Raw genomic sequence first — 27856 nt, forward strand, 5'->3', positions numbered from 1 at the left:
GATGATTACATTAACTATATAGTTTTCATTCGCTGTTACATTCAGCTTAATAACGATAACATTTCCAAGTTGTACTGAAAGATATCTTTTTTTATCTTTTGAAGAAAATATCTTTTGAAGGTTAATAATTATGTACAGTTTTGAGCTTTGCCTTTGTGTGAAATTATACATTGATCAGGGTCCATCGATGCTTATAAGTAGATGTATGAGCTCCTCTGTCCCACATAAACAATGGGTGGTGTCTGCTTATCCAGACCACACAGGGGGCGGGGCCTAAATTCCAAAGAGGAACGAAGTTCCGGTGTTTACGTCACTTTGGGATCGGCTGCAAGCAGTTGAGCAAGAAAGCAAGCAGCGGGGTTTCGGGATTCTTACATTCGCATCTTTCCAGTAAGTAAAACATCCAATATTAGTTAACTCTGATATTTTATTACGTTTCCAGTCGTGCTATGTTCGATATATTTGATAGCTTTTTGTTTTTTTTCCTGTTTTATGACCATTATACATTGTTTCAAAGTTGTGAAGCGATGCTCGCTCAGCAACGGAAACTTTAGTCCTGAAGGCCGCCGTGTTATCTGTAGCAACAGGTCCACGACGAACATTTCTCTGCTTCGTTTTTTAATATGTTGCAAGAATACATAAATACAGAAAATAACAAGCTCCCTGTTTTTTTGGTTTTGGTTTTTTTTTCTCCAGCGGAGGACAGGAGCTTGGAGCTAGAGAAAGTAGCCGTGCCTGTTGTCAGGTTCAGGCTTCGGGATTACACAGATCTCCAGTCTGAACGCTTTCGTCGAAACTGCCTGTGGGGATTCATGTTGGACTGGTTAGCTAAATGCGGTACGAAGCTAAAATGATGCCGGTAAGATTGATTTACACAAGTTTTAACGCTGTTCTTTACCTTATTGTGTTTAATTTCCTGCAACATGATCGACATTTGATCTATTTTGCGTCAGGATATTTAAATTCACGTGGTAACCTGATCCCCTTACCCCTCTGTAAGCTTTAAGTGTACTTACGGCTTGTGAGTGTGCTGAAGGACAAATCTGCTTTCTTGGATGCATAATGCCCAAACCTTTATTTATTTTCTGATGGCGCATACTTGGAAACTGAACAACTAACCAGCTTAACCACAGAAGCTTTTCTGAATTTGCATAGTCAGTATTTGGATACCAATTCTTCTGAGAGCATGCACCGCCCAGGGGGCACCTGCCAAGTGTTGTTGGCAAAGGCTAAGCTTAGCTTTGGACTCCTGCGGTGTCATCACTATCATCATCTTCATCATCAGTGGTCCAGGGCTTTTGCTGCAGCCTGGGGTATAACCAGAGGCGTAGCAAGAAAACGTACACCGAGGAGTGGCCAAAAGTTGATAGGCACCAGAATCTCCGGGTCAATCTACACTGTTCCAACAGGAAAATTAACGAGCTAAACATTCATATTTTCTAAATATAGACAAACAGCCGTTGCTAACAAATAGAGGAATATAGTCAAATATGTCTTTACTTACCTACTCGTATCAATAAACATTCTGCATAAAATTGATATTTACAAATACTAATGTCTACATAAATTGATCATTTAATATTTTTTTTTAATTAAAATGGTTATCTATCTATGATTTCACTGAAGACTCCTACATGACTTGCAGAGACGCATCATTTACCCCATAAGACACAAAATCTATTTCTGAAACGACCATTAATTATCTACTTATCATATTTAATGTTAGTATATTGATGTGCATAATTACTCACAGTGTTTTTGTTGTCAAGTAATTGTTTATATATGAAAAATTAAAATGATTTGTCACCATCTGAATTAGATGGAAATAAATGGTAGGGGTGGCCAATGATTGGCTAAGGGTTATGCCCATCTAGCTCCGCTTCTGGGTATAACCTATCATGCGCAGGGAAATGGTACAATTGTAATTTAAACTGTAGGACTTCAACAGGGGGTCCGCAACCCCCAGGGGGTCCATGGAGGTACTGCATGGGGGTCACGAAAGTTTTGGTTAATTTGACTTTTTTTTTTTTTTATTCCCCCCTTGCAATTTTTTTCCACTAACTGAAATGTCTTTAAATCCACATTAACATGAATTCAACACACTGTAGTAAACAGATAAATGGACGCAGAAGATGTCTTTCAGTCTTCAATGCACACATTCAGCGACACACAGGAGCTCTTTCAAGCTGGGCACAGTTTCATTCACAACACCTGTCCCATCATATCGATGAACCAGAATCAGAAGTACTTTAATAATCCCAGGGTGAAATTACTTTCGTTACATTACTCTATATGTAATAGAGTGACTATTGGACTAGTTTGAAATAACACAATTTCGCTAGGGGGTCCCCGGTCTATCTTGCCATCAGTTTGGGGGTCCTTGTCCTGGAAAACATTGAAGACCCCAGATTTAAACAAGCCAAAGTGATAAAATAATTGATATTGTGTGCTAATAAATAGCAAAATAAACTCTGTGTCAACATTATACTTAAGCTTTAAATTAAGAATTTCCATTTCCAGAGTTTTGATGGTGACTTGAGTGTCAAATCAGTATATCTTTTGTGCAAAAATAGTTTTAACTATTATATAATTGATTTATCAAATACAGCAGCTGCAGTTTTACCGGTAGATACTTTGTTTTCCTTTACTTAACTGTGGTTATAAATGGCAAAAAAGCATGCTTAGTGTGAGGGATTGCCCTCGAGTCAATGAGTCGATGAAAGTGGTTTTCTTTAGATAGAAAACTTTGAATCAGTTTAACTGTTTGATCTGGTTTAATTGTAATGTTCCTTGAGATGGCATATGTTGTGAATTGGTGCTATATAAATAAACTGAATTGAATTGAAAAAACAAAGCTTACATTTTGTTAGTTGTATAGAAACTCTATATTTGTAACTTTAGGGGACTCTTAAAGCTAATGGAGTCCAATCCTATCGAAGAATATACATTGACGAACTTGCAGGCGATCCCACCATCAGATTGAAATAAATTACACAGCTTCTAATTCCAGGATCAGCTGAATATATCCAATTATTAACCGAACAGCAGTCACTGATCACAATGCAGCGTCTAAAGGTTTGGTCAGTTAATGTTGTTAAGATTTATTTATCAAAACACAGCCTTTCATTGCCTGCCTGCTTGTTTAATAGGTCACCACAGAGTAAATACCTTATGCTTTTGCTGTTTCATGTTAAAATGATATTGGAAAATTGCAGTTTACAGTACGCTTTATTTAATTTTAGTTTCTTTATCATTTTCTGCCTATTACTAACCCAATGAGCATTTGGGTTAGTAACAGGGCATACAGTGCAGAAGGACCTTTAAAAAATGTTGATGGTATAAACTAATGATGCATCTTACGTAAGTCCTTATCTCGATGAAAGTGTTGTTCTTCTTGGCAACCGAGTTGAACTGGATAACACCTGTCTGGTTTATGACCTCCGCTTGTTATTGGCAGGCGCTCAACATTTTAATAAAATACTTAAGGCTAATAACCCACCCGCTGTTTGTGTGGTGATGGATGTACATACGTTTTGATGAGATAAGACTTCCCATTTGTAAACAAAAAGAAAGAAAACTGGCATGTATTCAGTCTTTCTGGAGTAAGGTATTGTCTTTTGAATTGTAGCACCAAGCAGTGACCCAGGCTGGACTCTGGGTTCGGGGGGAATAATTGGTGTCATAGTTGTAAATAAGGGGTCACTGTCTTCTGGAGCACAATGAATCAGGGGCTCTTTAACACCATGTTGTGGAGACCCCATTGTAATCCTGTGCTGTGGCGCCTCTCTGATAAGGGACACTCAACCTTTATTGACCATTATATTGTATAACTCATTTACACCTGAGTTACGGTTATCGCTGCTTAAACGGCTTTGTCCCGCTGTCCCTGATTCAGGGCTGTCGTTTCTATGGGAAACAGTTAGCTTGCGTTTCTAGCGTTACAGCAAAATATCCTGTTGGTTTCTTATTTCTCTCCCATGACAAAGGCTGCTATGTGAAAAGATTTTCAAGGTTGATAGTTGATATGTTTGTGTACATATTTTGTTTATCTTTATTCCATCACACATTTTTTTGCACGTCTCAGTAACATGGTGCAAAATCTATATGCTGTGGTAGATGGTGGGGAAGGACGGTCATAATTCAGGATTTTTTTTTTTTTTCAATAAAAAACTGAGGAGGGTTTCTGTTGCATTCCTGGGTTAACTCAGTGAGATATGACAGAGGTGTATGGTGCCTGAATGCAAACCCACATGCTGATTTAACATTAGGTAATACAGTACCATGGAGTTCAAGGGAAACAATTTGTTTATGAAGCTAGATCATGACTCCCTTGTTAGCCTTGTCTGCAAACTATTAACTGGATGTATTGGGGAAAACACTTCACAAGCTGAATTCTCAACGTATTGGATCACTGCCTCACTGATGAGAAATGTGTTTACTGAACACTTTTTGGAGAGCAAAGTCAGACGGATGTTTAGAACTAAATAATGGAATGTATTTATTTTAGTAAGAAGCCGTCAGCCATGTGGAAATATCTGCTTATGGCTATGAAATGGGATGCAACTTCAGTTAATGAGGCTATAAAAAGAACAAGTTTTAAAACGGATTCTAGAAAATGTTGCCAAGGTATTTCCTTAAAATAATTTTGAAATCATCCAGGGCATGAATCAGAAGGAGAGCTCTTAAAAGCTTATGAATATAACCAAGATTTAACATATTTTTAAGGCGTATGTAGAATATCTTAGTTTTAATCGTAAAAATATCATGTTAACTGATATTCAAGATTTTAATTTCCTGTTAGAAAAACGGCCGCTAATTCCATCAGCTCCCCACCTATACTGGTCAGTAGTCTTAAAATTGGGTATAAATGTGTTTTTTGTAAGTTTACTACTTGTAAGGTTTGTCATATTGCAGATTTTGTTAGTTTCATTCTTTAAAATCCTAAGAATCCTAAGAAAAGAAAAATACATCTGAGTTCCTGAGCTGGGAAAGGCCATTGCATACTTTATTCAGCAGTTTGTGGACTTTACTTATCTTGGATTTGCATGTTAAAGATTACACACTACAATGACACGATTCAGTAAGTTTTCACTGAATAGCTAAGTCCGTCACACATTTTCCCCAGTTCGTCCTTTTTTCATTGTATTACACAGAGTGCAGTAATTTACCATTTGTCTGTTTTTATTTCTACTTGCTGAAGGTTTTGTTGTATACATTTATATTTGTATTAAAGAATGTTTGTGTATTGTTTTTTTTTTTCTTTTTTCTTTAATACCTTCTCTGTCCTTGGTGGTTTTTTTCAGTCATTAAGATTAGCAGACAGGGCAGCTGCAAAAAAAAAAAAGCAACAATTCTCCTCTGCTTAGATTCCACTTCATCTCCCAGACTGGCTCTTAATGGGAACCGTCTCATCACGTAGAGCAGGCTTGGAGGATATTGTGCAAGTGCCGATCATTAAGTGATGGTCTGAGTGCTGCAGTGCAGAGGCATGGCGATTGTTCTGACTGAAGTGACATTTTTTAGTTTTGGTTAAAAACAAAATCTTTTCTTAATGCTGCAGCTAAAAGATGCAAATGTAATGCCTTTATCTTGTTAGTTTTTCTCTCCTGACCTTTTCCCACTCATTGTCTCATTTCTTTGAGCAGCCCAACGTTCCGGTGAGTGGATGAATGCGATGAAGGGGAATAATGCAGAAAACCATTAAGGGGGTTTCTGTTGCCTCACCTTTCTGAAGGACTGCTTTGCTGGAATTGTTTCAACTCTTGGAACAGTGGTGCATGGACACACACGCACCGAAGCTGCGGTTGCTGCTTTAAAAATACATTGAATTGAATTCAGACGTGACTTCATCAGCAAAATTTAGCTGATTCAGTGGGTTTCCAACTAATTGAAATAATTAAAGTAAAAAGAGTGCAGAAGTCATTACAGAGAAGAATCATTAGATTGGTTAAATTATAACTAGAACTATCTGTGCTGTAAAAATGCCTCTTGTCCCTTTAAATTAGTTTATTTACTATATAGCATTAGATAACATCTTGTGTAGAACCAGTAGTAGTCAGTAGTCTTGATGTAATAAATGATCTTTAAAGTAGTGGTAACATTACCATGGATCAACTGTATCTGACAAGATATCAACAGTTATTACCGTTAATGATGTTGTGTCACGTTTGTATTTGCCTCTATGCAAACACGACCCACTCCTATGTAATTATAAAAAGGAATTTCTAATGCAACATAAAGCTTGAGACTTTCATCATAGATGATTAATAATATGCTTATAACATATGTCAGCAAATCCATGAATATATTACACAATGTGTGGCTTCTAACTTAGTAGATTGACACTTGATTAACTGTTTTTTGTTTTTCTGACCAAAAGGGTTTATCTTGCCAAAGAAGATAAAATGTAGTAGCTTTCCTTCAGCCTGCTGAGCAGCAATGAATGCTGGACAGTAGAGTATAGATACTGTACTTCAATCACCCGGTGCATTTATTTTTTTGTTGATGTGTGCAATTGCTGTTAATATAGATATCTTGTGCTTTGGAACAGAAAACAAAGGCTCGACTTCAGATTATTCAGAAATTTAGTTTATTTTTGCATTAAGACAACCATCAGTAACTGGATGTGACTGTGATGTAGGGTGAAGACGAGCAGTGGCGACTACAGCAACGCCTGCTGCTCCTGTCTGAGCTTCAGAGTGCAGTTTCACCCAAGCTCCACGGAAAGTGGCTGTAATCCAGCCGTACCTCCTGGACAAGAAGGGAATGTCTCTGAAAAATCAGCTAGATTAATAATTATATTTTCACTTAGAAACTCTTTCTGGCCCTTTATTGCAACATCCTAATAAAGTAACTGTGTTCAAAATTCGATTCCAATGTAATCTTCCTTGTCCTAGTTGTTAATAAAAAATATTTATATATATATATATATATATATATATTATGATTGTTTGAATTTTTTTTTGTCTAACAACCCAACAGATTAGTCTTTCTCAATGACTTTTTCTTTTCTATACATGTTTTTGATATTTGCTTAACATCCTGATGTCAACAAGAACTCAAAAATCTCTTGGGCACTGGCCAATATTATCTTTATCAATGTTATTGTTGAGACATTTAGATATTTCAGTCTATGTAGCTTTATATTTGATAGAATCCCTGCCAACAAATTGCCATCTTGATACAGTTACTCATAACATTTATGATGATGTATGTTTGATTTCCAGTCTTCTTAGCCTTTGAGCTCCTTCCAGCAGGGAGCTTAAGCACTGCCAGCTGCAGCCTTTCCCCCCCTTAGATCTATTCTTATTACAGCACCTTTTTGTCTCTGGGTTTTGATGTTGCAGCCTTTCATCTCTCTGAAATACACACAGTCCTTTCTGTCTCCTGTAGAGAAAGGTCCTAAAACTGACCTTCAAGACTGTGGGGTTTTGTTCTGCCCACGTTATTACAGCTTTCCCTTTAGCCCGGGTACTGAAGAATGATTCAGATAAGGAAAATAACAAGCCGTATTGTTTTAGATAAGAAGTAGTGACTATTGCTGGTGTGCGTGCTTATGAAAATAAGCCTAACATTGTGTCTGAGAGCCAGCAAACCATTAAAACGCTGTATTTTTATATGGCAGATTATCATAATCCCTCTGATATATCCCCTGTGACCTTGCCTTATAGCTGCTTCAGTTTCAGATAGCTGGAGGGAAGACTACTTTCTTTAGATTGGCACTCATTTTTATTATATAAATCTTTTCTGTCACAGTATTGCCATATGCTGGGAAATGACTTTGACTTTGCTGATGCTGTAATAGAGTTAGCAGTCTATCGCTTTAAAAGAGCCTGACATAGGCGGTATGTACCTTGTGCATTCTTGGGCAATCTCCCAGGCAGGAAGGAAGTGTAATACAGCTTTTGATGCTTTCATTTGCTTCATAACTAATAGAAACAAGGCGAAGATTGCAAATCTCTGCCAGATGTTTTAATTCAGTCTGCGTTAGTTTTGCCCAGTTTCTTTTAAAAGCACACAAAGACATTGTTTCTATTTCTCTGCAGAGCTGCTTTTATTTCGTCCTGTGGAGGGACCATCAGGCTGTTATTGAGCTGTTTAATTCTGCTTGGTGTTGTCTATAAATATTTAATGGACTCGATTTGTCCAGCTCTGTCAAAACAGGGGTCCAACCAACAATTTTCCCTTCATCATATATAACAAGGTGATATATTTCTACTATGAAGGCACACATTTTATGCAGTTTTTCTTTTTTGTCAATTGGTTTTTGACAATCTGTAGTGTTGCCAGTAATGGCAGCTGAGTGTAATACATCCTGGAGAAACCCCTAATGTCACTGTTAGCCCCTGGATCATTAATCTTTTTTGCTGAAAAGTATTTTTTATTGTAACAACTCAAGGACCTCCCTCCAATTGATTCATCCACCTTCTCAGTATTTGTCATGTCTCCAAATGTTTACACGGCCAGTTCACTTGTCCAATATCTCCAGAATGTTGTGAACTAGTTGGTGCTGATCCTTAAAATGCTTTTCTGGAAATTTAAAGCTTGGTGGCAAAACATTTGGTCCAGTTTGGCTTACTTCTTACTACTACATCTTACTTCTACTCTGCTTAGACTGCTGCCTCCTCCACCCAGCCCCCGATAAAGCGGAAGAAAATGAATGGATGACTTACTTCTATGCCAACCACTGACAATTTTGTACGTTAAGTGATTTTCCGTCTAGTTGAGCTTTATTATCTTTCATTGAAAAGGAATAAAAGGTTCAGATCTGGGAACTGTTCTGTATGGTACATTGCTGGAAAGGATGATGCTCCCTGTGCTGACATCGATGACTCACCAACTCTGTCAATGGGAGTCTTTCACTGAGATCTCTGTTAAGCAATCCAGTCATGTCAGGCTCCATGCATCAGCAAACTACCCACCTTACTTTCTGCTATCACTATAAAAACAGTTGTTATGGAAACCTTATCGGGGGGGAAAAGGCATCAATTCTGAGTCAGAACTTGTCCTTCAAAACAAATTTCTGCATCCCTCATGTCTTATCATCTAAGAGCTGCACCTGTCTCAGCGTAAAGGAGCAGCTAAAGTGCTTCTGTTTCTAAATCGTAGCAATCGCAGCTTGGCATATTTTCTCCTCAAACCCTTTGTGTTTGTGACACAGCTGATTCTAAAATGTAGACGTCATTTCATAAAATGTTGTGTTTAGAAAAAGGAATCTATCCTGAATCTGTGGAACATGGATAGATGACGAAATTTGTTTATATCATTTTATCTGTCTAATTTAAGGCTGATTTATTTTTGATGTTTTAGCAATTAAACTTAAATGAAGAGCTATGAAGTCAGATTGATTGCATCAGCTAGATAGAGTGTGCACATTTACACACTCAGCCAAACCGTTAAGTGAGCCATAACACATTTATTCATTGAAAAACCTAGCAAAGGACCAGCACCTATCTAAATTCAGAGTGGGGCCAGCAGCCGACAAAAGTACTGCAACCTTTTTCCTGTTCAATCAGCTCGGCAGACTTATCAAAGCTTTTTTTATTTAATATATATGTCAACTAAGCTTGTTCTAACAAACATGACTGAGCTAAGCAGCTCCCAGAAACAAGTCACTCATCTGGTGCTATTATTGAGACTGGTACAATGGTATGTCTGCATACTAAACCCTGAGGCTGAGGCAAAAAAGGTTCAGTGGATCCAGTTTATGTCACAGCCTCTGGCAGCTTTGTTACAACACAGCTTTTATTCGAATGGCATCTAAACTCTTTGCATTGTGGAAATATGTTTGCGTGATGATATTTCCGGCACAGGCTTAAAGGGATTTTTTTTTTTTTTGAGGATTTAATGACGTGGCTTGCTGTTTTCATGTTTGTCTAAGATTTATATTAACACTTGATATAAACTATATTAATGATAAAATAGGTCTTTTTTATTTATTTTTTTTATTTTGTTGTATTTCAGCACCATACCAGTAGAAAAAGGCTTATACTTCGCAGCTTACTTTGAAATGTGTATTTTACAGTTTACAACCTGAAACAAAAACCTCAGTCCTCCGGAATCAGCTGGATATATTTGGTTTCTTTTTGTTGTTAGAGGGATTGCTGTCTGTGGTTCTAGCTGGAGTGAAGTTAAATGGAACTCTGTTTTTTTTTTTCCCCCTCTGCTGATAAAGATAAACACAGTATAGAAAAGTCATTCCTCTGTTGAGGAAGAAGATATTTTATGTAGACACGGCATCAGATGCTGACCCATAGGGAAATCACCCACTGGTTTCAAAGAACTATGTTATTTACTTTGCCATCATCCATCCCACCTTAACCCGGATCCTTCATGAAATATTCCTGTTCCACCCATTGTTTTATTTATTTTTTTTACCTGGTAAGTCTTGCTTACTTGTTCTCTCTTCCTCCTCTTTCTATGTACAGATGTTCTTGACCGTATACCTCAGTAACAATGACCAACATTTTACTGAGGTTCCCGTTACCCCGGAGACTCTGTGCCGTGATGTGGTGGAGCTGTGCAAGGAGCCCGGGGAGACGGATTGTCACTTATCAGAGATGTGGCGTGGATCTGGTGAGTGCCTTGCAGCAGATAGGAAGAGCCATTCCCCAACTACCATTAAGCACCTAAATGTCTCTTTCTTTTCTTAAACAAGAACTGCAGAAGTGGTTTATAATTTCCTCCCTGCCTCATTTTATTCCCCCATGTAATAAGTATTCAAAATCCAGGGCTCAAATAGCAAGATTTTCAATCCGTTTCCATGGTGAGGCTCCTGGAAGAGGGAGACAAGTGCCAATTATTGTCCTCGAGTGCCTTCACAAGAAATCTCCAGAAGGAACGACGTCTTTATTTTGCTACCGTTTTCCACGAAACACTTCAGAGCACCCGTAACACCTTAAGATTTAGAAGAAACCCTAATAATGATGATGGGATTTTTACATGTTAAATTATTTGGTTGTGCTACCATTATAACTGGTTACCTTACTGGGATGTTTCGGTCCCTTTATGTAATAAAAGGAGCTTAGGTCTGCGGATGAAAATGTCACAAGGATCGTTGAGCCCTGTGGTGTCAAACAAAAAGAACACACACAGCACTTTGTTTTTGTGTGCGTCATCGACTTTGTACTAAGAAACTTCATTAGGATGCCTCTTGGTGTTTCTCTAAGCAAACACCACATGCACTTTTGAACAACTTTGCCCTTGTCAGGTTTAACCTCAACAGTATTTTTTTTCTTTTTAACTTCACATTTTTAGAAACTGTGTTAAATTAATATCCTTTGTCTACAGAGAGACCTGTAGGCGATGGTGAGAGGATGTTTGATGTGCTCCAAAGATGGGGACCGCACAGAGGAGAGGTGCGATTCTTTCTGCGGCACAACCGAGCCCCCGGCAGAGAATCTGGTACGTTTCAGTTTGTGAAAGCCAGCCTCGAACAGCTGAAGCAGACAATGAAACATAAGGTGTTACTGCTCACTTCTTCTACAAAGAAAAACCCAGTTGACCAAGTGCTGTCTTCAGAGAAAACATGTTTGACTCTGTGATTTGAAATGCCAGAGATTCCTTAAGTCTTCAGTTAGACAATTACCTACTTATTTACGGGTCTTTTTGCCAGGCATTTCTAAATAAAGATTGTCCCAGAACAATTTAATTTAAAAAGAATAAGGATGTGTCCGAACTTCTGCCCTAACCTCTCAATCACTATATAGAGCAGGGAGTAGATAGTGGACTTCATAGTGAACTCAGTTAACCGACCGTTTAGACAGATGATCACTACTTTTCACTCCCCGTTGGTCTGGTAAGTCCGCCTCCCTGCATGGTGCTGGCGTTCTTTGTTCTTTATTGCCGCCACAACAAATCCCATGATGCTTTGCGAGGAGAGTTCTCACAAATCATTCTGGTATAACCCACTGTGGGAAATTTCAAGTCCGCTATTTCATACACTAGATCTTCGGACACTCATCTAACATTGCATAATCAGTCACTATATAATGCTCTGTATAGGGTTGAGTTCCTGTGAATGACATATTGTGAATTTGTAGAAAACTGAAGAAATCTAAAGGTAATTTCTGCTCATCCAGGTGTTGTCTGTTTCCAACCAACTACTTCATATTGAAACGGACAGTAGTATGCAATTTGAGCTGGAATGGCAAAATAATAGTCCACCAGCATTCCAAAGTCTTATCTCTTGGTGAACTTAGAGCAGGTTAATCACAAGAGGAACAATTTTCAATTCCTAAAATCAGCAAAAATGGGGAATCTCACTAGCTGTTAGCATGTGAGCTTTTTCCCCTAAAATCCTGGTATTATGACATCTCCTCTAATAAAGTTAACCAAGATAAAGAAATCCCTTCCATATAATCAAAAATGAAACCCTTGAGCAGCCTTATTGTTGGAAGGCAGAGAATCCCAGTAACATCTTCACCTCATCCTTTTTTCTTAGGATAATAATATTGTCTCTTACTGGTCGTCCACCATCTTCTCAACTCCTGGTTGCGTAAATAAGCCCTTTTACCCCTCACAGCTTGAGTCTAGCCATGGGATTAGGTGGTTGTTTTCCCTTCTTGTTATCTTCAGCTGGTCTTTTTTCCCACACTGTTAGCTAAGCTTTTCTCTGCCCTGCCAACAAAGCCCTGGATTAGCTTTTTGTGCAAGTGTTTATTAATGTTCATGACCAAAAAAGTAATCCAGGGCAATATAATAGAGATTTCCGATTTCAGTCGTGCCTTTTGCTTAGATAAGAACTTAACTTATTTTATATTTAGCTTGCTTTTGAGTGCTTTTGTAAAGAGCAACAGAAAATAATGAAGTCAGCAAGTTCCTGGGCATTGAAATGGGTATATCTCTTTCAGATGCCATCTCTCAACTAAAATTCCAATATATAAAAAGACCAGACACAGTTTTGGTCTCAGACTCAGAAGCTTATGTATTAGTTTAAATCCTAAGATTATTGCGAGTCACAAAGTGTACTTATCCCACCAGTCGTCCAGAGGAGCAGCTTTGAGAGTCTGTGTTACCTGAAGCACGTCCTTTTGTGCTGCTGTGTTAGAGAAACCTCCATGTTTTTGTGGTTGCATTTGTTTGTTTTAGACACCAACAGGCAAAAAGCCAAGAGGGAGTTCCAATCGTTTTTCAAAGATGCCTGTAAATGCCATTGCTTTAAAATCCCTCACTGTCCTTTGATTTGACTTAATGTAAAAAAAAAAAGGAAAAAAAAGGGGATTTTGATGAAACTCTGCAGCAGATTGTGATGCTTAGTCTTTATTTCTTTATGTCTGTCACACAGGAGGAACAAGAGGCATGGATTCAAAGAGAAATGGGGTGAGGGCCCCTCCAGAAAGGAGGATGGAGAATGGGGTAAGGTATTTACTTTGTTTTGGCAAATCAAGTTGTTTTATTCAAGACTATTTAAGGTGCATAAAACCAAAGTTTAATCAAAGACAAACCCATTTTTTATTTCAGAAAGATTAAAAACCTCTATTAATGGCTTCATTCAGAGTGGCGTTTGCAGATTAGAGCCTGACTCATATTTTATGTAACTTTTGTGCAACAAATGTTCTCCCTTATTTTCCAACCCAAATGTGTCAAAACACATCAAATATTTATAAAGTTTTTTTTTTGTTTTTTTTTTCTTCTTTTACAGGTGGCAACTCCCCGGATGGATATGACACTAGCTGAGCTACAGGAGATGGCTGCCAGGCAGCAACAACAGATTGAAGCTCAACAACAGCTGCTGGCTTCCAAGGTACATAAAGCTGTACAGAGAAGTTTCAGGAGAGATGAATTAAATGGTCAAGATTAAAGTAAAAGCCAAAAATGTTTAGGGGAGGGCCTTAAAAAGCTAGTGCTATTATAAAGTTGGTAATGCTAAGAACGTATTTGTTGGTTGTGACAGTGTGTCCTGAATTGTTAATTGCTGCAGGATTAGTTTCCATTATCTGAGAAATCTAGACGACTTCCTCCTGGTATTTGTATACGTTTCTCTTCTCTTCTTAAGGACTCATTTCCCTCTCTGTTTAAATCTATTTGTTAGATTATTAAAAAGGTGAGGTATAAATTAAATGTCTTTTAGTCTTCTCTCTGAAATGTTTCTATTCCAAATCTTCTCAGACTCTGAGGCAGTATGTGACCTATGTCGTTAAGTATGCTTTAGGACAGTACAGGAAGCCAAGGAATGTGGCTTCCAAGCAGGCACGTACACTTCACACACATCAAAAAACAGATTAGTTTCAGCTCACATGACCAGAAGTCTTCCAGAATAGCTCACCTTTTTGGGAGAATTCAGCAAAATACTTCACCTGCAATCTTATTGCTGAAAATGAATTTTTGTAAGTTAAATAAATACAATGTTGGCAATTTTAACACCATCTTATCAATGCTATTAAACTGAACGTTAAAGAGCCTTTGTAGATAGATGTATAAAAAATAATTAAAGTCCAAAAATTATTTTAGACCCTTTTTGGCTCCCCTCACTATCATCTGCAGAGCCTCTTTTGTGCCTTAGCAGCTGAGAAGTGGTATGTCTGCACCTAACCTCAGAACTGTGGAATGTTTTCCAGGATGATGTTAGAGAACAATGTTTACTTTTCATTATATCCCATCCCCAAGTACACACAAAGATGCATGTGACACTCAGTATGATTTCATGGTGTGATATTCCTACTTATGATGACGTGCTGATGTGATGATCTACAAATAAAGATTTTTTTTTTTGTCACTTTCTTCATTTTTTATTGTCTTCTTTTTCCCCTGTGCAGGAGCAGCGGCTGCGCTACTTGAAGCAGCAGGAGCAGCGTCAGCAGCAGCAGGCATCTGAGCAGGAGAAGCTTCAGCGCCTTAGAGAAAATATTGAGAACCAGGAAGTGCGACTCAAGAAGGTCAGAGCTCTCAAGGGCCAGGTGGAGCAGAAACGCATCAGCAACGGCAAATTAGGTGAGGTCCCTTACATTTATTTATTTTATTTATTTTAAAAAGAGCAGCCCCTCCTAGATTCTCCTGTCCTTGTTTTTATGTTTGTATTTTTCTTTCCCCTTACTTTCATTTCTGCAGTGGAAGAAATCGAGCAAATGAATAACCTTTTCCAGCAGAAGCAGAGAGAACTAGTGATGGCTGCATCAAAGGTGGAGGAGCTTAGCCGACAGCTAGAAACGCTTAAGAATGGCAAAAAAGAAAACATGCATGACAATCAAAGCTCAGTGGCAGAATTGGACCGCCTCTACAAAGAGCTGCAGGTGAAAGAAATACAACAAGCAAGGATAAAAACATTAGAAAAGCCTAGATGATGTACTGACACCTGTTTGGTCTGTTTCTAACTGATCAGCTCAGAAACAAGCTCAATCAAGATCAAAATTCAAAGCTGCAGCAACAGAGGGAGAATCTAAATAAGCGAAACCTGGAAGTGGCTGCCATGGACAAACGGATCAGTGAGCTCAGAGATAGGCTGTGGAAGAAGAAGGCGGCCCTTCAGCAGAAGGAGAACCTACCTGTAAGTTTAGCCATACAAACTTTTCCCATCTCTTTATTTAACTCATCATGTTAAACTAAAAGGACATTGGCTGCTAAGAGGAGTTGCTACTGATATAACTCCCCCTAGTGGCCTTAAAGTGAGGCTGTTCTTTTTTTCTTTATCTTGCGATTCAGATGGAAAAGTATTCAGAGATCAGCACTGCTGATGTAAGGCGACTCTCACTTACTGTCCTTTTTTGGGAAGACTAATCATCTCCCTCATCTGAGGAGATCAATGCCTTTTGATTAATCTTTCTCTTTTCTCTACATTTGAGAATAAGATCCTCCAAAGATCACATGACAGAGCAGCTTTTTTTTGCTCTCTTGCTTCCTCTCCCTCCCACTCTACAGTCCTGTTTTGGCAGAAACAAGTTCTGACGACAGGGGAGCTGAAATGAGTCAATCTCATCAAGGCAGACAGGAATTTCTCTTTAGATGTTATCTTTTCTGGCTTTCCTCATAACAAAAAAAAGCACTTGATTTCTTAAAGGAACACCCCCATTTTTAATGTATTGTATGATTTTTAAAAGTCATGCTTTTTTGGTAAAGCCTAAAGCATACAGTGCTTGTTTGAGTTAGGCCAGGTGACTTCTTCAGTTTGTTGTTGCATCATTGGCAGTAAAATTTAAAGTACTGGGTGTTCTGTCTTCTCTCCCCCTGCTCCTCCACTCCACGCTTCCCCGTTCCAGGAGTTGTTTTGTACACACGTTGCCATGGGACTGTAAATGGGAGTTAACCGACTCATTTTCACAGAATGAGGGACTGAAAATTTAACTTCTGCTTCACAAAATACCCAAGAATGAATGCTTTTTTTTTTCTTTTTTTTTTGTTCTGTTCTTCACCTTTCTACTTTTTAGTTGTTGAATGTTTTTTTTTATTTGATTTCAATCAGTCTGAACATATAACTTTTATTGGTTGTTACATTAACTTCTCCTTTCAATCAGATTATAAAATGAACAGAAATCCACCTGATGTGAATTTGTGTTGAGTTAGCTATGTTGGTAAAGCAAACACATTAAAGTGGGCTATAAATTAGAGTATGAATAAGGCGTATCACATATATCCTCCTGAGGTTTTGTAAAAGCTTTTAAATGAGTAACACACAGTCTGCATTAGGGATGCAAATGATTGATTACTGAAATCATTTCAAGCTGAATAATCTTATTGATCAACTAACTAATAATAAGCAGCCATGTTTTTACAAAGCTCAGTTTTCCCTTGTAACAAGGTGATCTTTCTGTTAACATAAGGGCCTCAATATCAGTTTATAATATGCTGAGATAAATAAATAAATCATATTTAAGAAAACATTTTTTACAGCTGCATTAGGTACCAATTGTGGAAAGAAAAAAATGTTTACTTGCACATTCCTATCAATTAATGGAAAGGAAAAACATTTTTATCTAATGAACCATTAATGGACAATTTATCTTATTTTAATTATATGTTTACATCCCTAGTCTTTATTAAAGCATTAGTTATTCTTTTAAGCCCTCTTGACTTATCTAATAAATTAGGGTCAGTATATAGAAGCCTTTGCAGTTTTGTGTGTGAATGTGTGTTTTTAGAGATGAAAACCCGAATAGGCTCAGGGGAGAAGGTGATTTACCCACACCCTGCCTTGAATCATAATTAGTGATCTCTTTCAAACCAACATAAAAACACAAACCAACCAAAGCCGCATTTCCCTCCAACCAAACTGCAAACGTCTGGCAGCCGTCACCAATTCAAAGCATGTTGACCCAAGAGGGAGACTCAGGGCTGCCAGAAGAGGGAGAGCCTCCCCAGATCTTCTTAGCTACTGTTCTATTTTTTTCTAGGAAACACAGAGTTAATATTATATTGAGGAAGGATTATTTGGTCTTTTGAACTGCTTTTGCATGTTTGTGCTTTTTGTTTTCTCAAGAATGGCTATCCTGTTAAAGAGAGGGCTTCAAAAGACGCTCACCGGCAGGTAACTAAATTAGTATTGCAGATGTACATTCTACGTTTATCTGCTTTTCAATCACAACTAAGAAGCATGACTGTGCACGGGAGCTTTCATTGGACTTTACAGCATGACATTAAGAGCATGTTAATTTTACTAGAAAGGTCACATAGCTGGTGATGCAAAATAAATGTTATTTGTAGGAGATTTGTTAGAAGTTTGGAATTTAAAGTCATTTAGTTTGGTAATAAACAGTAAAGTCATCAGTTTGATTTTCTGCCACTGTTTACTTCCAACTTCACTGATTCTGTATTTAAACTTCAGATCAAGATTGTGTCACAAAATTACTTTAAAGTCGGTGTGTCATGGTCCTTTCTTTGAGTTTTTTTATTGATCAGTGCGTATTAGCCAAGAGATTTTTCCCAGTATCCTTGAATAAATGTTGGCAATATATTCCAGCTATATTTATTCAAACCGATTTATCAACGTTACTTCTGCTGACATGGCGTTTATTTTTATTTCTGACATTAAGCAACAATATGAAACAGACACCTCTAAATATGTAGAGATGGTTTTGATCTGATCATTGCGGAGCATAGTGTTCCCTTTTGCTGCATAATAAATGAACATTATCTGGTTAATTAGTTGTGCCATCTGCTGGGGTAGACACCCTGAAAGAAGTTGATTTTTCCAGTAACTTGCAAAAATGCAGCCTGCTGTTTTAAAACAGTGCTAAAACAGATAATTGGTTGGCACCTCTTTTAAAATGATAGAAGTCTTCGTTAAGCCAGCTGAGCAGCAGTTGGCAGCAACAGGTGAGGAAGTAGCGCTGCTTTACTCTATGCTTGAAACAGAAAATTATATTCTTTCTGACACTTAATGGTCACATTGAGATGATTTGAATCCACAGGAAGCTGTAACTTTTTCAAACTTTAACCAGGCATGGCACCAGAAACCAGCCTATTCCTTGTTAGCAGGCTTTTAGATTTGGGTTAATATTACATCAAGGGAATAAGTATCTATCTGTGACCTAGCAGAAATTCTTAAATCACACAGAGTATTTAGTTTTAACAACAAGAAAATTATGTTTGTAAACTGGGAACGGTGATGCAGGCAAAACATTTCTGAGAATGATTTGAGTTTCAGCGAACATGTTTGTTTTGTTGGAGTCCAACGACCAATTAACAAAGGATGCTGCACTGTAATAGCTGAAAAACACAAACTAAAATTTTCAGCTGTTACTCACCCAAACTAACTTTCAAGTTAAGGAGTTTATTTATACTCAAGGGATAAATAAAATCCTTTATAATATATTTAACTATTTAATGATGAACAATAAAAAATGCCCTTTCTCCACAAGAAAAAATCCCAATATCTGTTGTAAATTACTTTCTACTGGAAGTTTACTACTTTAGGCAATGAAACATCAACTTGAAAGGTGCTAAATTCTACATCAACATGAATAAAATCAATTGATGGATTATTTGTTGATGGAGGAAAATGGTAAATTGGTTGCTGAGCCTGTTGTTTAATTGGCTCATTAGCAACATAATTATTCTTTAGGCTGATGATTTTGGTAATGGTCTTTACTTTGTTCCTCAGAGTTTGAAACTTAAGGGTTTGGAAATATTTGATTTCAATACCCTGTGTAAAATAAAGCAGTGTTTTCTTTCTTTTCTCCATTGATGGTTTTAAATTGGCTTCTATTGATTTTTCTCATTGTGGTCAATTTTTTTTTGTCACGACTTGACCACTGAAATGTTTCAGCACTATCTATCAGTCAGAAAAGAGAATGTTTTTCTTTTCTTTGTTTTGTCCTAAATAATAACCCTAGCATGGCATGCTTTACCCATTTCAATCACTAGTTTCTCATCTGGTACCATTTCATGTATGAAATGATCGGCTTCTTCCATTGTGTCTTAAGCTCTTTGGATTTTCTGTTGAGCTGTTTGTAAGAAATCTCATCTTGATTTTGCCCCCTTCTTCCTGCTCTCTGCTACAGCTGCCCTCCGACAGCCAAACCGGGCCACAGTCTGGTCCGTCTCGTGTGGCAGCAGTCGGCCCTTACATCCAGTCGTCCACCATGCCCCGCGGCCCAGCAAGGCACGATCTTCTGGTAAAACCAGCCTATCCAGACGGCACTGCGACTCTACCAGGCAGCGACTCTCAAAGTAAAGCCAGTGCAGGTGAGACCCCCTGACAGCAGACGCCCATGTTTGTCCCATTTATGACATAAACATATTTGATCTTTTGAAAATTGTCTCAGCTCGATATTTATTGACTTACTTTTACTACAGACATGTATAGAAACCTATTTTGCCCTCTCTTTGTTTTGGTGTCCCACTCAAACTTCCGGCACTCCTGCAGGAGCAGCGGAGACTGCTGCTCCTGCTGACTGTGATGTCAGTCTGAGTTCAGAAGGTAGCCTGCCCCCTCACCCCCCCAAAAAAAAAAAAAGAAACTAACGTAATGACCTCACAACTCAATTCCCCCCCCTCCCCTGCTCAACTAAACTAAAGCCTGATAAGATTTGCAGTGAAGGATTTATTCCACAGATCTTTGTGTTTTTGCTGATACTCTTTATGTCTTTGTACCTTACTGGTTTGTTGCAATGGTTTAGGAAACACATAGTAACTAACTACCGTCATAGTCAATCTCTAGTCTTTAAATAGCATTTTTCACAACACTGGAAAAAAGCCTGCCTTGTGTAAAATAACAACATGCAGTAAATGAAAACAACAAACATTAAAAAACATTTTATCAAAACTTAGAGTTGGGGCTTGGTTAATATTAAAAGGGTCATTATTTTAAAGATCTAAGTACTTCTAAGTACTTCTGATTCTCTGCTTGCACTGTATCAATTTGGTACTTAGTACTGAGCCTAAACTTACTCACCTGGTGACAATGATGAGAGAGGAAACTTAAATAACTATTTATAGAAATATAAAGAAAGCAAGAAGTTCACGTCATAAATGAAAGTCCACAGGCATAGGGAATGAAATTTTAAATCGACAGAAAGTGTAGGAAAACTAGAAAGATGAGGTCATTGTAATCACTAAAGGTCAGAGTCTAGCAAGAAACGATAGAGAAGTTTGCTTTAAGTTTTCTGTGAAATTATTTTCTTTTTAAATGTTGATTTGCAGAAACTACTAGCTCATTGGGCAAATCTAACAAAGATTTGAAATCTATGAAGAATCAGACAGTAGTTCAACTTAATATTTTTATGCCGTTGTAAATTGATCCCAGAGTTCAGTATCTGAGGACAGAGGCAATTATAAATTGTGATGTCATATTTTCAGGTTTTAAAGCCAGGGGAAGACCATTGGACCACTGCAACATTTCACCATTCTTCTGCTCAATCTAATCATTTTTTATTATTTTCTAATAAATTTGGCTGAGGATAATGAATCATCTCTGTGCATCTTTGTACTGAATATTTTTACATCAGAGCTGTTGATAGCAAAATGTCAGCAACATCACACTCTGTCCTGCTCAGCCTATATTGTTTTATTTAAATCCAAAGGGAAAAGGCAGTGAAAGTAAAGAGTTTTTTTTTTTCTCTAGTCTGTCCTGTTGCATACGATTACTTGTGGTGGGTTGATGTGCAGCATGGAAAGGAGAGAGAGCAATGGAGGGAGGGAGGGGTGGGCGGGGAGATGGAAGAACCTGCTCTCAATAAAACAGTCCTTCCCAGTTCTTCTTCTGCTGAAGTGTAGAGCAAAGCATGATGCTGACTCTGGGAGGTTGCGCTGCGTGCTGCATGGCTCCTGAGGCAGGGCTGTGCCTTGGCTCTGCAAACATCATGTCTAAAGCAAAGGAAACTTAAAGCTTTAAGACCACTTTGCTTGTTTTGTCTTTCGAATGCATCTCCATCAGAAGCCATGTTCTTGCTCAACCCTCTGAAAGAGCTACGGGCAAAAAGAAAAGGTACACACTCGTGTTTGTGTGCGTGTGTGCTTCTAAGTAGTTCTTTATTGCGGCAGAAGATTTCAGCTGCTTCAGATATTTCGGTTTCTCATTTACTCGTATTCTGCTGGGTTTAAATCCAGCTTGCTGAGTTTTCTGGACCGTTCTTCCTCTGCATCTCTAAATGGGTCAGATGGAACAAATTCATAACCTTCAGTTGAGCTGACAGTCAGTACGGACTGTGACATACCCGGCCTGTTCATGCCTGCACAATGTGCAGCGATGTACAAATATGCCTCATTTGGTGAGAGTCTTATGGAAATATGCTCGTTGTTACTATGGTTGAGATGCTAATCTCACTAACAGCAAGCGCTCATCATACCACAGTACTCCTTGGTCTTAGCCAGTCATCCAAAAGCAGCCATTATATAAGGGATCCTTATTTGTGCTTTGTGTTGATGATATAGCTTTCCTATAAGGAATATTGAACCATTTGAACAAAACTTTCTCTTCCTCCTCCTTTGTGTACCCCTCAGGTCTCCAGCCTGGAAAGCTGGCTGACTGGAGCTCCTCAGGTCAGGATTCAAAGACCAATGGACTCGGCTCAGCTTCAACACTGCCACGGATGACCTCACATACCAACTCTAACATAGAGCAAGGTGAAATAACGGCACACAGAATCTAAATCATTGTAATACATTAGTATCCAGGGAAAATAATAAACCACTATTAGGGCTTATTAAGCAACTCTCTGCCCTCTACGATCAGATGAATCAGAGCTGAAGAGAGACAAGAAGGTGCGCCCCTTCTCCATGTTTGAGCCAACAGAACCTCCTGCCGCCTCCCTTCGCAAAAATCAGAGCAGTGAAGATCTGGTCAGGGATGCACAGGTAAGAGAAAAACATCCTGTTAGGTAGAAAAAAAGTGTTACTTACCTGCCGAAACTCTTCCTCTTGTCTAAAAAGATCTCCTTTTCTTACATAACTTTCCAGTCTGCCCCGAAAGCCGCAGTCAAGGTGCCCCCTCCTGTTCCCACCAAACCAAAAGGTCCCAATGTCGTTCCTTACAGCAAACAAGGACTAAACACGGGCACTTTCCCCAAGACAAAGCCCCACAGCCAGCAGACCCAGACCACCCAGGGCAGGGGCCCTCTTCCCACCTCTCAAAGCCAGACACTCCCTCTACCTTCCAAGCAGGACACTCCACCTGCAGCTACGGTCCGACCTTTCACTCCAGAGCTTCCATCCTCCAGCCTGACCAAACCCCAAACTGGAGATACCAAGTCCATTTATACCATGTACACTCAGCAGGCTGGTTCAGGGAAGCCGCTCCAGCCGGGGATCCCAGGAGCCATCAACAGGGTTCCAACCCGCAGCAGTAAGTTTACAAGGGGGAGGAATATTCCTGGTTATTACTTTTAAATATGACATGAAAACTGTTATCTTTGAAGTTCCTGAAGGGAACCCCGAGGAGTGCTTTTGAAGCCTTTTTTTATGGAAAGTTAAATGGAGGAATAAAATGGTGACAAGACAGCAGGTTAACTGGAGCATTTGGAGGTTCATGAAGTAAAACCTAATCACAGTTCTGTTGTTCATTCTAAGAGGGTCAGAGCATTTTAACTAAGGAAGCTACATACTGTAGCTCATCTTGCATAGAATAAACATGGACAAAAAGCATTTCTAAGTCAATATTGGATCATGTAAAATTTTGAAATTTGGATTCTTAGATTTTTTTGCCATGTTTAGTCAGTTGGATAACAGTAAACACTAAATCAGTGGTTTTAATAATGTGACTTCTTAGTCATGCTTTTCCATCACTAGGGGTTTCTGTTAGCATAATGTTTTTCTAGCAACAAATACAATTCAGCAGAGATGAGTTTAAATGGAAACCAATGCAGCCTGTCTTGATATACTAACTGAGTTTTTTTTTTGTGTTTGTCTGTAGTTTATTCTAAACCTGTGAATCCAGCTGGAGGCTCCCAACATCTGGAAAATCCATATCTGGAGCGCCGTTCCCCAGACAATGAGGTGGACAATGTTGTGAATCGATCCAGTCCCAGTGTCTCTGAGGGTCCCCAGCCAGAAACTGAGAACATCCCTCGTCCTCTGAGCCCCACCAAGCTGCTCCCCTTTATTTCCAACCCCTACAGAAATCAGAGTGACGCTGACCTGGAAGCCCTTAGAAAGAAGCTTTATAATGCCCCCCGACCCCTGAAGAAGCGCAGCTCCATCACTGAACCAGAGGGTCCTGCAGGGCCCAACATTGACAAATTACGCTATCAGAAGACCTTAATTCCAGCTTTTGCCAGAGAAGCAGAAAAGGCGGCAGGTGGATCTAGTGGGCCTCATGTTCAGAGCTCACAAGGTACCGCAGAACCTGTCCCATCAGAGCCGGGTCAGAACACGGAGAGAGGGGAGCTTCCATCCCACCCAGCGGGGGCCAACGTTCCCCTTCCAACCTCGACTGAACAGACGCAACCACCATCAGCCTTTCCGGACAGTGAGCTCATCATTCCACCTCCTCCTCCATCCCATCCAGCTCCCAGACCTGACGATGCTCTCTTCCCTCCTCCGCCCCCTGCTGGTGTGGATGACGCAATGCCCAACCTGCCTCCTCCGCCTCTTGAAAGCTTTGTTGAAGAGTTCCCCCCCTACCCCCCACCTCCATACCCTAGCGGAGCAGAGCAGGACAGCCTAGGAGAGGACACCTTCAACATGACAGCCCCTGAGGTCACTGGACAGGTCACATTGCCTCCGGTACGAACATATTGGTGCTTTAAAACTATCAGAAGTTTCACATTTTTCATAAGGGTTTACATTGATCTATTTTAAAATTCCTTTGACTCTCTAAAAGTTCAGGTCATGAGTAAGTTTTTTCCGAAGTAAACTGATCATGTTGTGTAACAAAAAAAAATCCTTAAAAAGCACAGCTATTGTTCCTGAGGAAAATGGGTCCTGATCTCCTCAAACTAAGAGGATAAAGTAGTTTGGAAAATAAACACTAGTTTGTGTTTTCTTGCTGCTAAGCTGTTGGAGAAAAGAGTTAAGAGATTTTGATGGAAATGTGGAAGGACTGAGTGTTATGACCCATTTCCCCCCCTCCTCTGGTTCAATTCTTCTCACCTCTCCATAACCTGCATACAAGGCTTTTGTTCTAAATGAGGTTGCATAACAACAAAATCGTTTCTGTGAATAGCTTTTGCTTAGAACCTAGATTAACCTGCACACAGAGCTAGAATAACAAACCAGTTTCTGCTCCACAACTAGACTGAGAGTTGATGCTTCAGCAGCACAAGCTGAAGGCGTTTTGAAATTCTTTGAAGTGATGATAAATGCTGTTTTATGTTTTAATTTAGGGAAAGAGGACTAATTTGCGTAAGTCTGGTTCTGAAAGGATCGATCACAGCATGAGGGTGAAATTTAACCCGCTGGCTCTGCTGCTGGACTCCTCTTTAGAGGGAGAGTTCGACCTGGTCCAGAGAATCATCTATGAAGTAAGAACTCTTTTCACCATATTTAAAACACTTGCTGCAGTGTTTTTTTCCTTATTACTCTGTTATGATATTGGTTACCTTAAATGAGTAAAATATTAAGACGTCCTATATAATTTTGTTTATCTCTTTAACTTTTAGATAATTTATTCTGATTTCGCAGCAAATTTATGAGCATCTATTATTCAAATATCTTTTTTATGCCAGTCGTAATTGATAATGATCTGCATTGAAATAAATCAAACTTGCATTTCTTTTTTTTTTTTTTTATTAAATATACCTTAGAATGCATTTTTAGGTTCAAGTAAAACAAAGATATTCTCAAGTTACAAATACAGTAAAATTTCTAGGCAAAGGTGTCTATAGATAAAACCCCATTAATAATCGATGCATGTGTAATTTATATGCTTGAGATTCATATTATTGCTATCTTATGTTTCGCTCACCTCAAAATGCGGAAATGTGCCACATGAGATTCTCTTCTCCTAACGGGAGAGCAGTGATGCCTCTTAGGGGAGCAGCTTTAACTGATGCTTCTTAATGCCCATGAAATTATGCATGTGTATTACTTCATGTGCATTGTTTCATTGGCATTACGCTGCCATGCGTTATGCATAAGTTAGGCTGTCATTGGACAGAAGTTCTGGACTCATTATGAATACGCCATGTATATGCCCAAAATTGAAAAACAAAATGCATAGAAAGTTCAACATCGGGCATACGCTGTCTAAATCGACAAGGTGTGACAGGGACCTCAGGAACTCCTCTGATGATGTCAGTGCGGTCGGTTAGATCTTGTATTTGTTGCTTTTTGTAAAGGTTACATTTTTTGTTTTGTAATGTCCTATCGCCAACCAGGCTTAGAGTATGAAATAGTTCGACTTTCAGTAACCAGTGAATTTCTGCATTTTATCTGTTTCTAAGGGAAACAGTTTAATAAGCATGGTTCCCTTAATTTAGGTGGAGGATCCCAGTCAGCCCAACGATGAGGGCATCACAGCTTTGCACAACGCTGTGTGTGCCGGACACACAGAGATAGTCAAGTTTTTAGTCCAGTTTGGTGTCAACGTCAACGCTGCTGACAGTGATGGCTGGTGGGTTCACAGACTCTGAACATTTGGAGCTGTTTGTTGTTGGTATTCATGCTTAAATTAACCTATTTTAATTCCCTCAAACAGGACACCTCTTCACTGCGCTGCATCCTGCAACAATGTCCAAGTGTGCAAGTTTCTGGTGGAGTCGGGCGCGGCGGTTTTTGCCATGACCTACAGTGACATGCAAACTGCAGCAGATAAATGTGAAGAGATGGAGGAGGGTTATACCCAGTGCTCCCAGTTCCTTTATGGTCAGTAAAAGCTGTTTGAAAATATGGCTCTTCCTGCATTTTTAATTGTTGTTTGCTTAAAAAAATTCTCCATGATGTGACTATTTTTTTAAATTAATATTTTGTCTTTATGCCTCGTTATTTTCAGGCGTTCAAGAGAAGATGGGAATAATGAACAGGGGGGTGGTCTATGCTCTGTGGGACTACGCAGCTGAAAATCCTGATGAGCTGTCCTTCCGTGAGGGAGACTGCATGACCATTGTTCGCCGAGAGGATGAAGAGGAGATCGACTGGTGGTGGGCCCGTCTGAACGACGCTGAGGGTTACATTCCTCGTAACCTGCTAGGGGTGAGTTGGCATCCACTGCAACCAATTGTCAAACAGAAGGATTTCTGTACATCTCTGCATCATTGACACACTTCTGTTCTCAAACAGCTCTATCCCAGAATCAAACCAAGACAAAGAACCCTAGCTTAAAGCTCATGGATCTCTGCACCTGTCCAGACTGGCAGTAACTGTGAAATAAGGTGTACCCGAACACACCGTGGCTTTAAAAGACAAAAGGATCCAGGCAAAATGAAGATACAAGTATAGACCCATTATATGAAGGATCAACTACTCTGGCACTTTGGTTTAAATGCAACAGAGGAATTTTCTTTCCAGGAATTTTCATGTACTTAAGACACTACATTTCTTCTCCTTTATCCTCCTGTTTTATTATTTGTTCTCCAGAACTGTTTTTACATTTAATTAACGAGGACAACCATAGAATTTTTGTCTTAAATTCGAATAAAGTTGTATGCTGTTGTTTTGTTTAAAACACATTTTCTTGGACATTATACGATGTTGAAAAGCAGGGACGATGGTATTGATACATGCTGTTACTACAGTAGTCTTTAGCAGGTCGTATATTTGCTGTCCTGGAAAGTTAAAGGACCTGAGGAGGAACAAGTGAAGTGCTATGATTGTTTCCTTGTAGTTTATGCTGTGGTTGATGATGCCTAGTGGCCCAGTCAGCTTCTCTGCACTGGCACATGGTTGAGTAGCCATAGATGTTGTATCTCTGTGTATTTTCCACACATATGACCATCCAGCTATAGGAAATGTAGTTGCTTATGAAAATCCAGTCTTTTTTTTTTACACTTAAAATGATTAAGTACATGTATATTTTTATGAACGAGCCATTCCATTACATCATGAAATTGCAGGACATGATCATCTTGCAGTCACAAAGAGAAAGCATCTATAAAGTTAGAATGTGAGTCAAACAGTCCCTAATTAAAGTAAAAAAAAATAAAAAAAACTAAGATCCATGGTAGCTAATCACATATCTGTTCGTGCAGATGTATTTATTTTTGTTACAGCTCTCCTTAGTCTTTTCATCTGAACTTTAAACACAAATGTATTGTAGTATTTTAAACATTTACAATAAAATACTTTGTACTAAGGTTGTCTGGTGTTATTGTTCAACCTAAAAGTGTTTTCTATAATTTCATTTTAATGATTTTGTGTTTGCATCCTCTACTTTTTATTGGGATACATAATATTTAAATATCTTAGAACTCAGGAGTTGTGAGTAAGTAGGCATTGAGGTAAAAGCTGCCCTCTGCCGGGATAAAAAAGTGAGTTTTAAAAATTTTTAAACAAATAATATGGTTGTTCGATTAAAAGAAACTTGAAAGGTTTTATATAGAGAGCTGTCGCA

The 27856-nt window shown here is 38.8% G+C and overlaps 1 protein-coding gene across 3 annotated transcripts; it reads left to right on the forward strand.

Moving 5' to 3' along the window:
* The first annotated feature begins 233 nt into the window (after positions 1–233).
* Positions 234–27598, forward strand: tp53bp2 (tumor protein p53 binding protein 2). 3 transcript variants are annotated; one of them, XM_015392192.1, is made up of 21 exons: positions 234–390; positions 697–859; positions 10428–10575; positions 11290–11403; positions 13286–13356; positions 13643–13744; positions 14757–14931; positions 15049–15230; positions 15320–15484; positions 15640–15672; positions 17411–17458; positions 19434–19617; positions 21874–21996; positions 22106–22227; positions 22330–22714; positions 23282–24093; positions 24693–24830; positions 25788–25921; positions 26006–26172; positions 26300–26499; positions 26587–27598. In XM_015392192.1, exons 2-21 carry the CDS (start codon positions 833–835, stop codon positions 26626–26628), a joined length of 3372 nt encoding a protein of 1123 aa, XP_015247678.1. In that variant the 5' UTR covers positions 234–390; positions 697–832; the 3' UTR covers positions 26629–27598. The 3 variants fall into 3 exon arrangements, with proteins under 3 accessions (XP_015247678.1, XP_015247753.1, XP_015247830.1); XM_015392267.1 differs by lacking the exon at positions 15640–15672 and having other exon boundaries at positions 26587–26779; XM_015392344.1 differs by lacking the exons at positions 15640–15672; positions 17411–17458 and having other exon boundaries at positions 26587–26779.
* Positions 27599–27856: the final 258 nt, after the last annotated feature.

The sequence above is a fragment of the Cyprinodon variegatus genome, unplaced genomic scaffold, assembly GCF_000732505.1.
Source record: "Cyprinodon variegatus isolate N-32 unplaced genomic scaffold, C_variegatus-1.0 Scaffold1, whole genome shotgun sequence".
In the NCBI taxonomy this organism is placed as follows: Eukaryota; Metazoa; Chordata; class Actinopteri; order Cyprinodontiformes; family Cyprinodontidae; genus Cyprinodon; species Cyprinodon variegatus.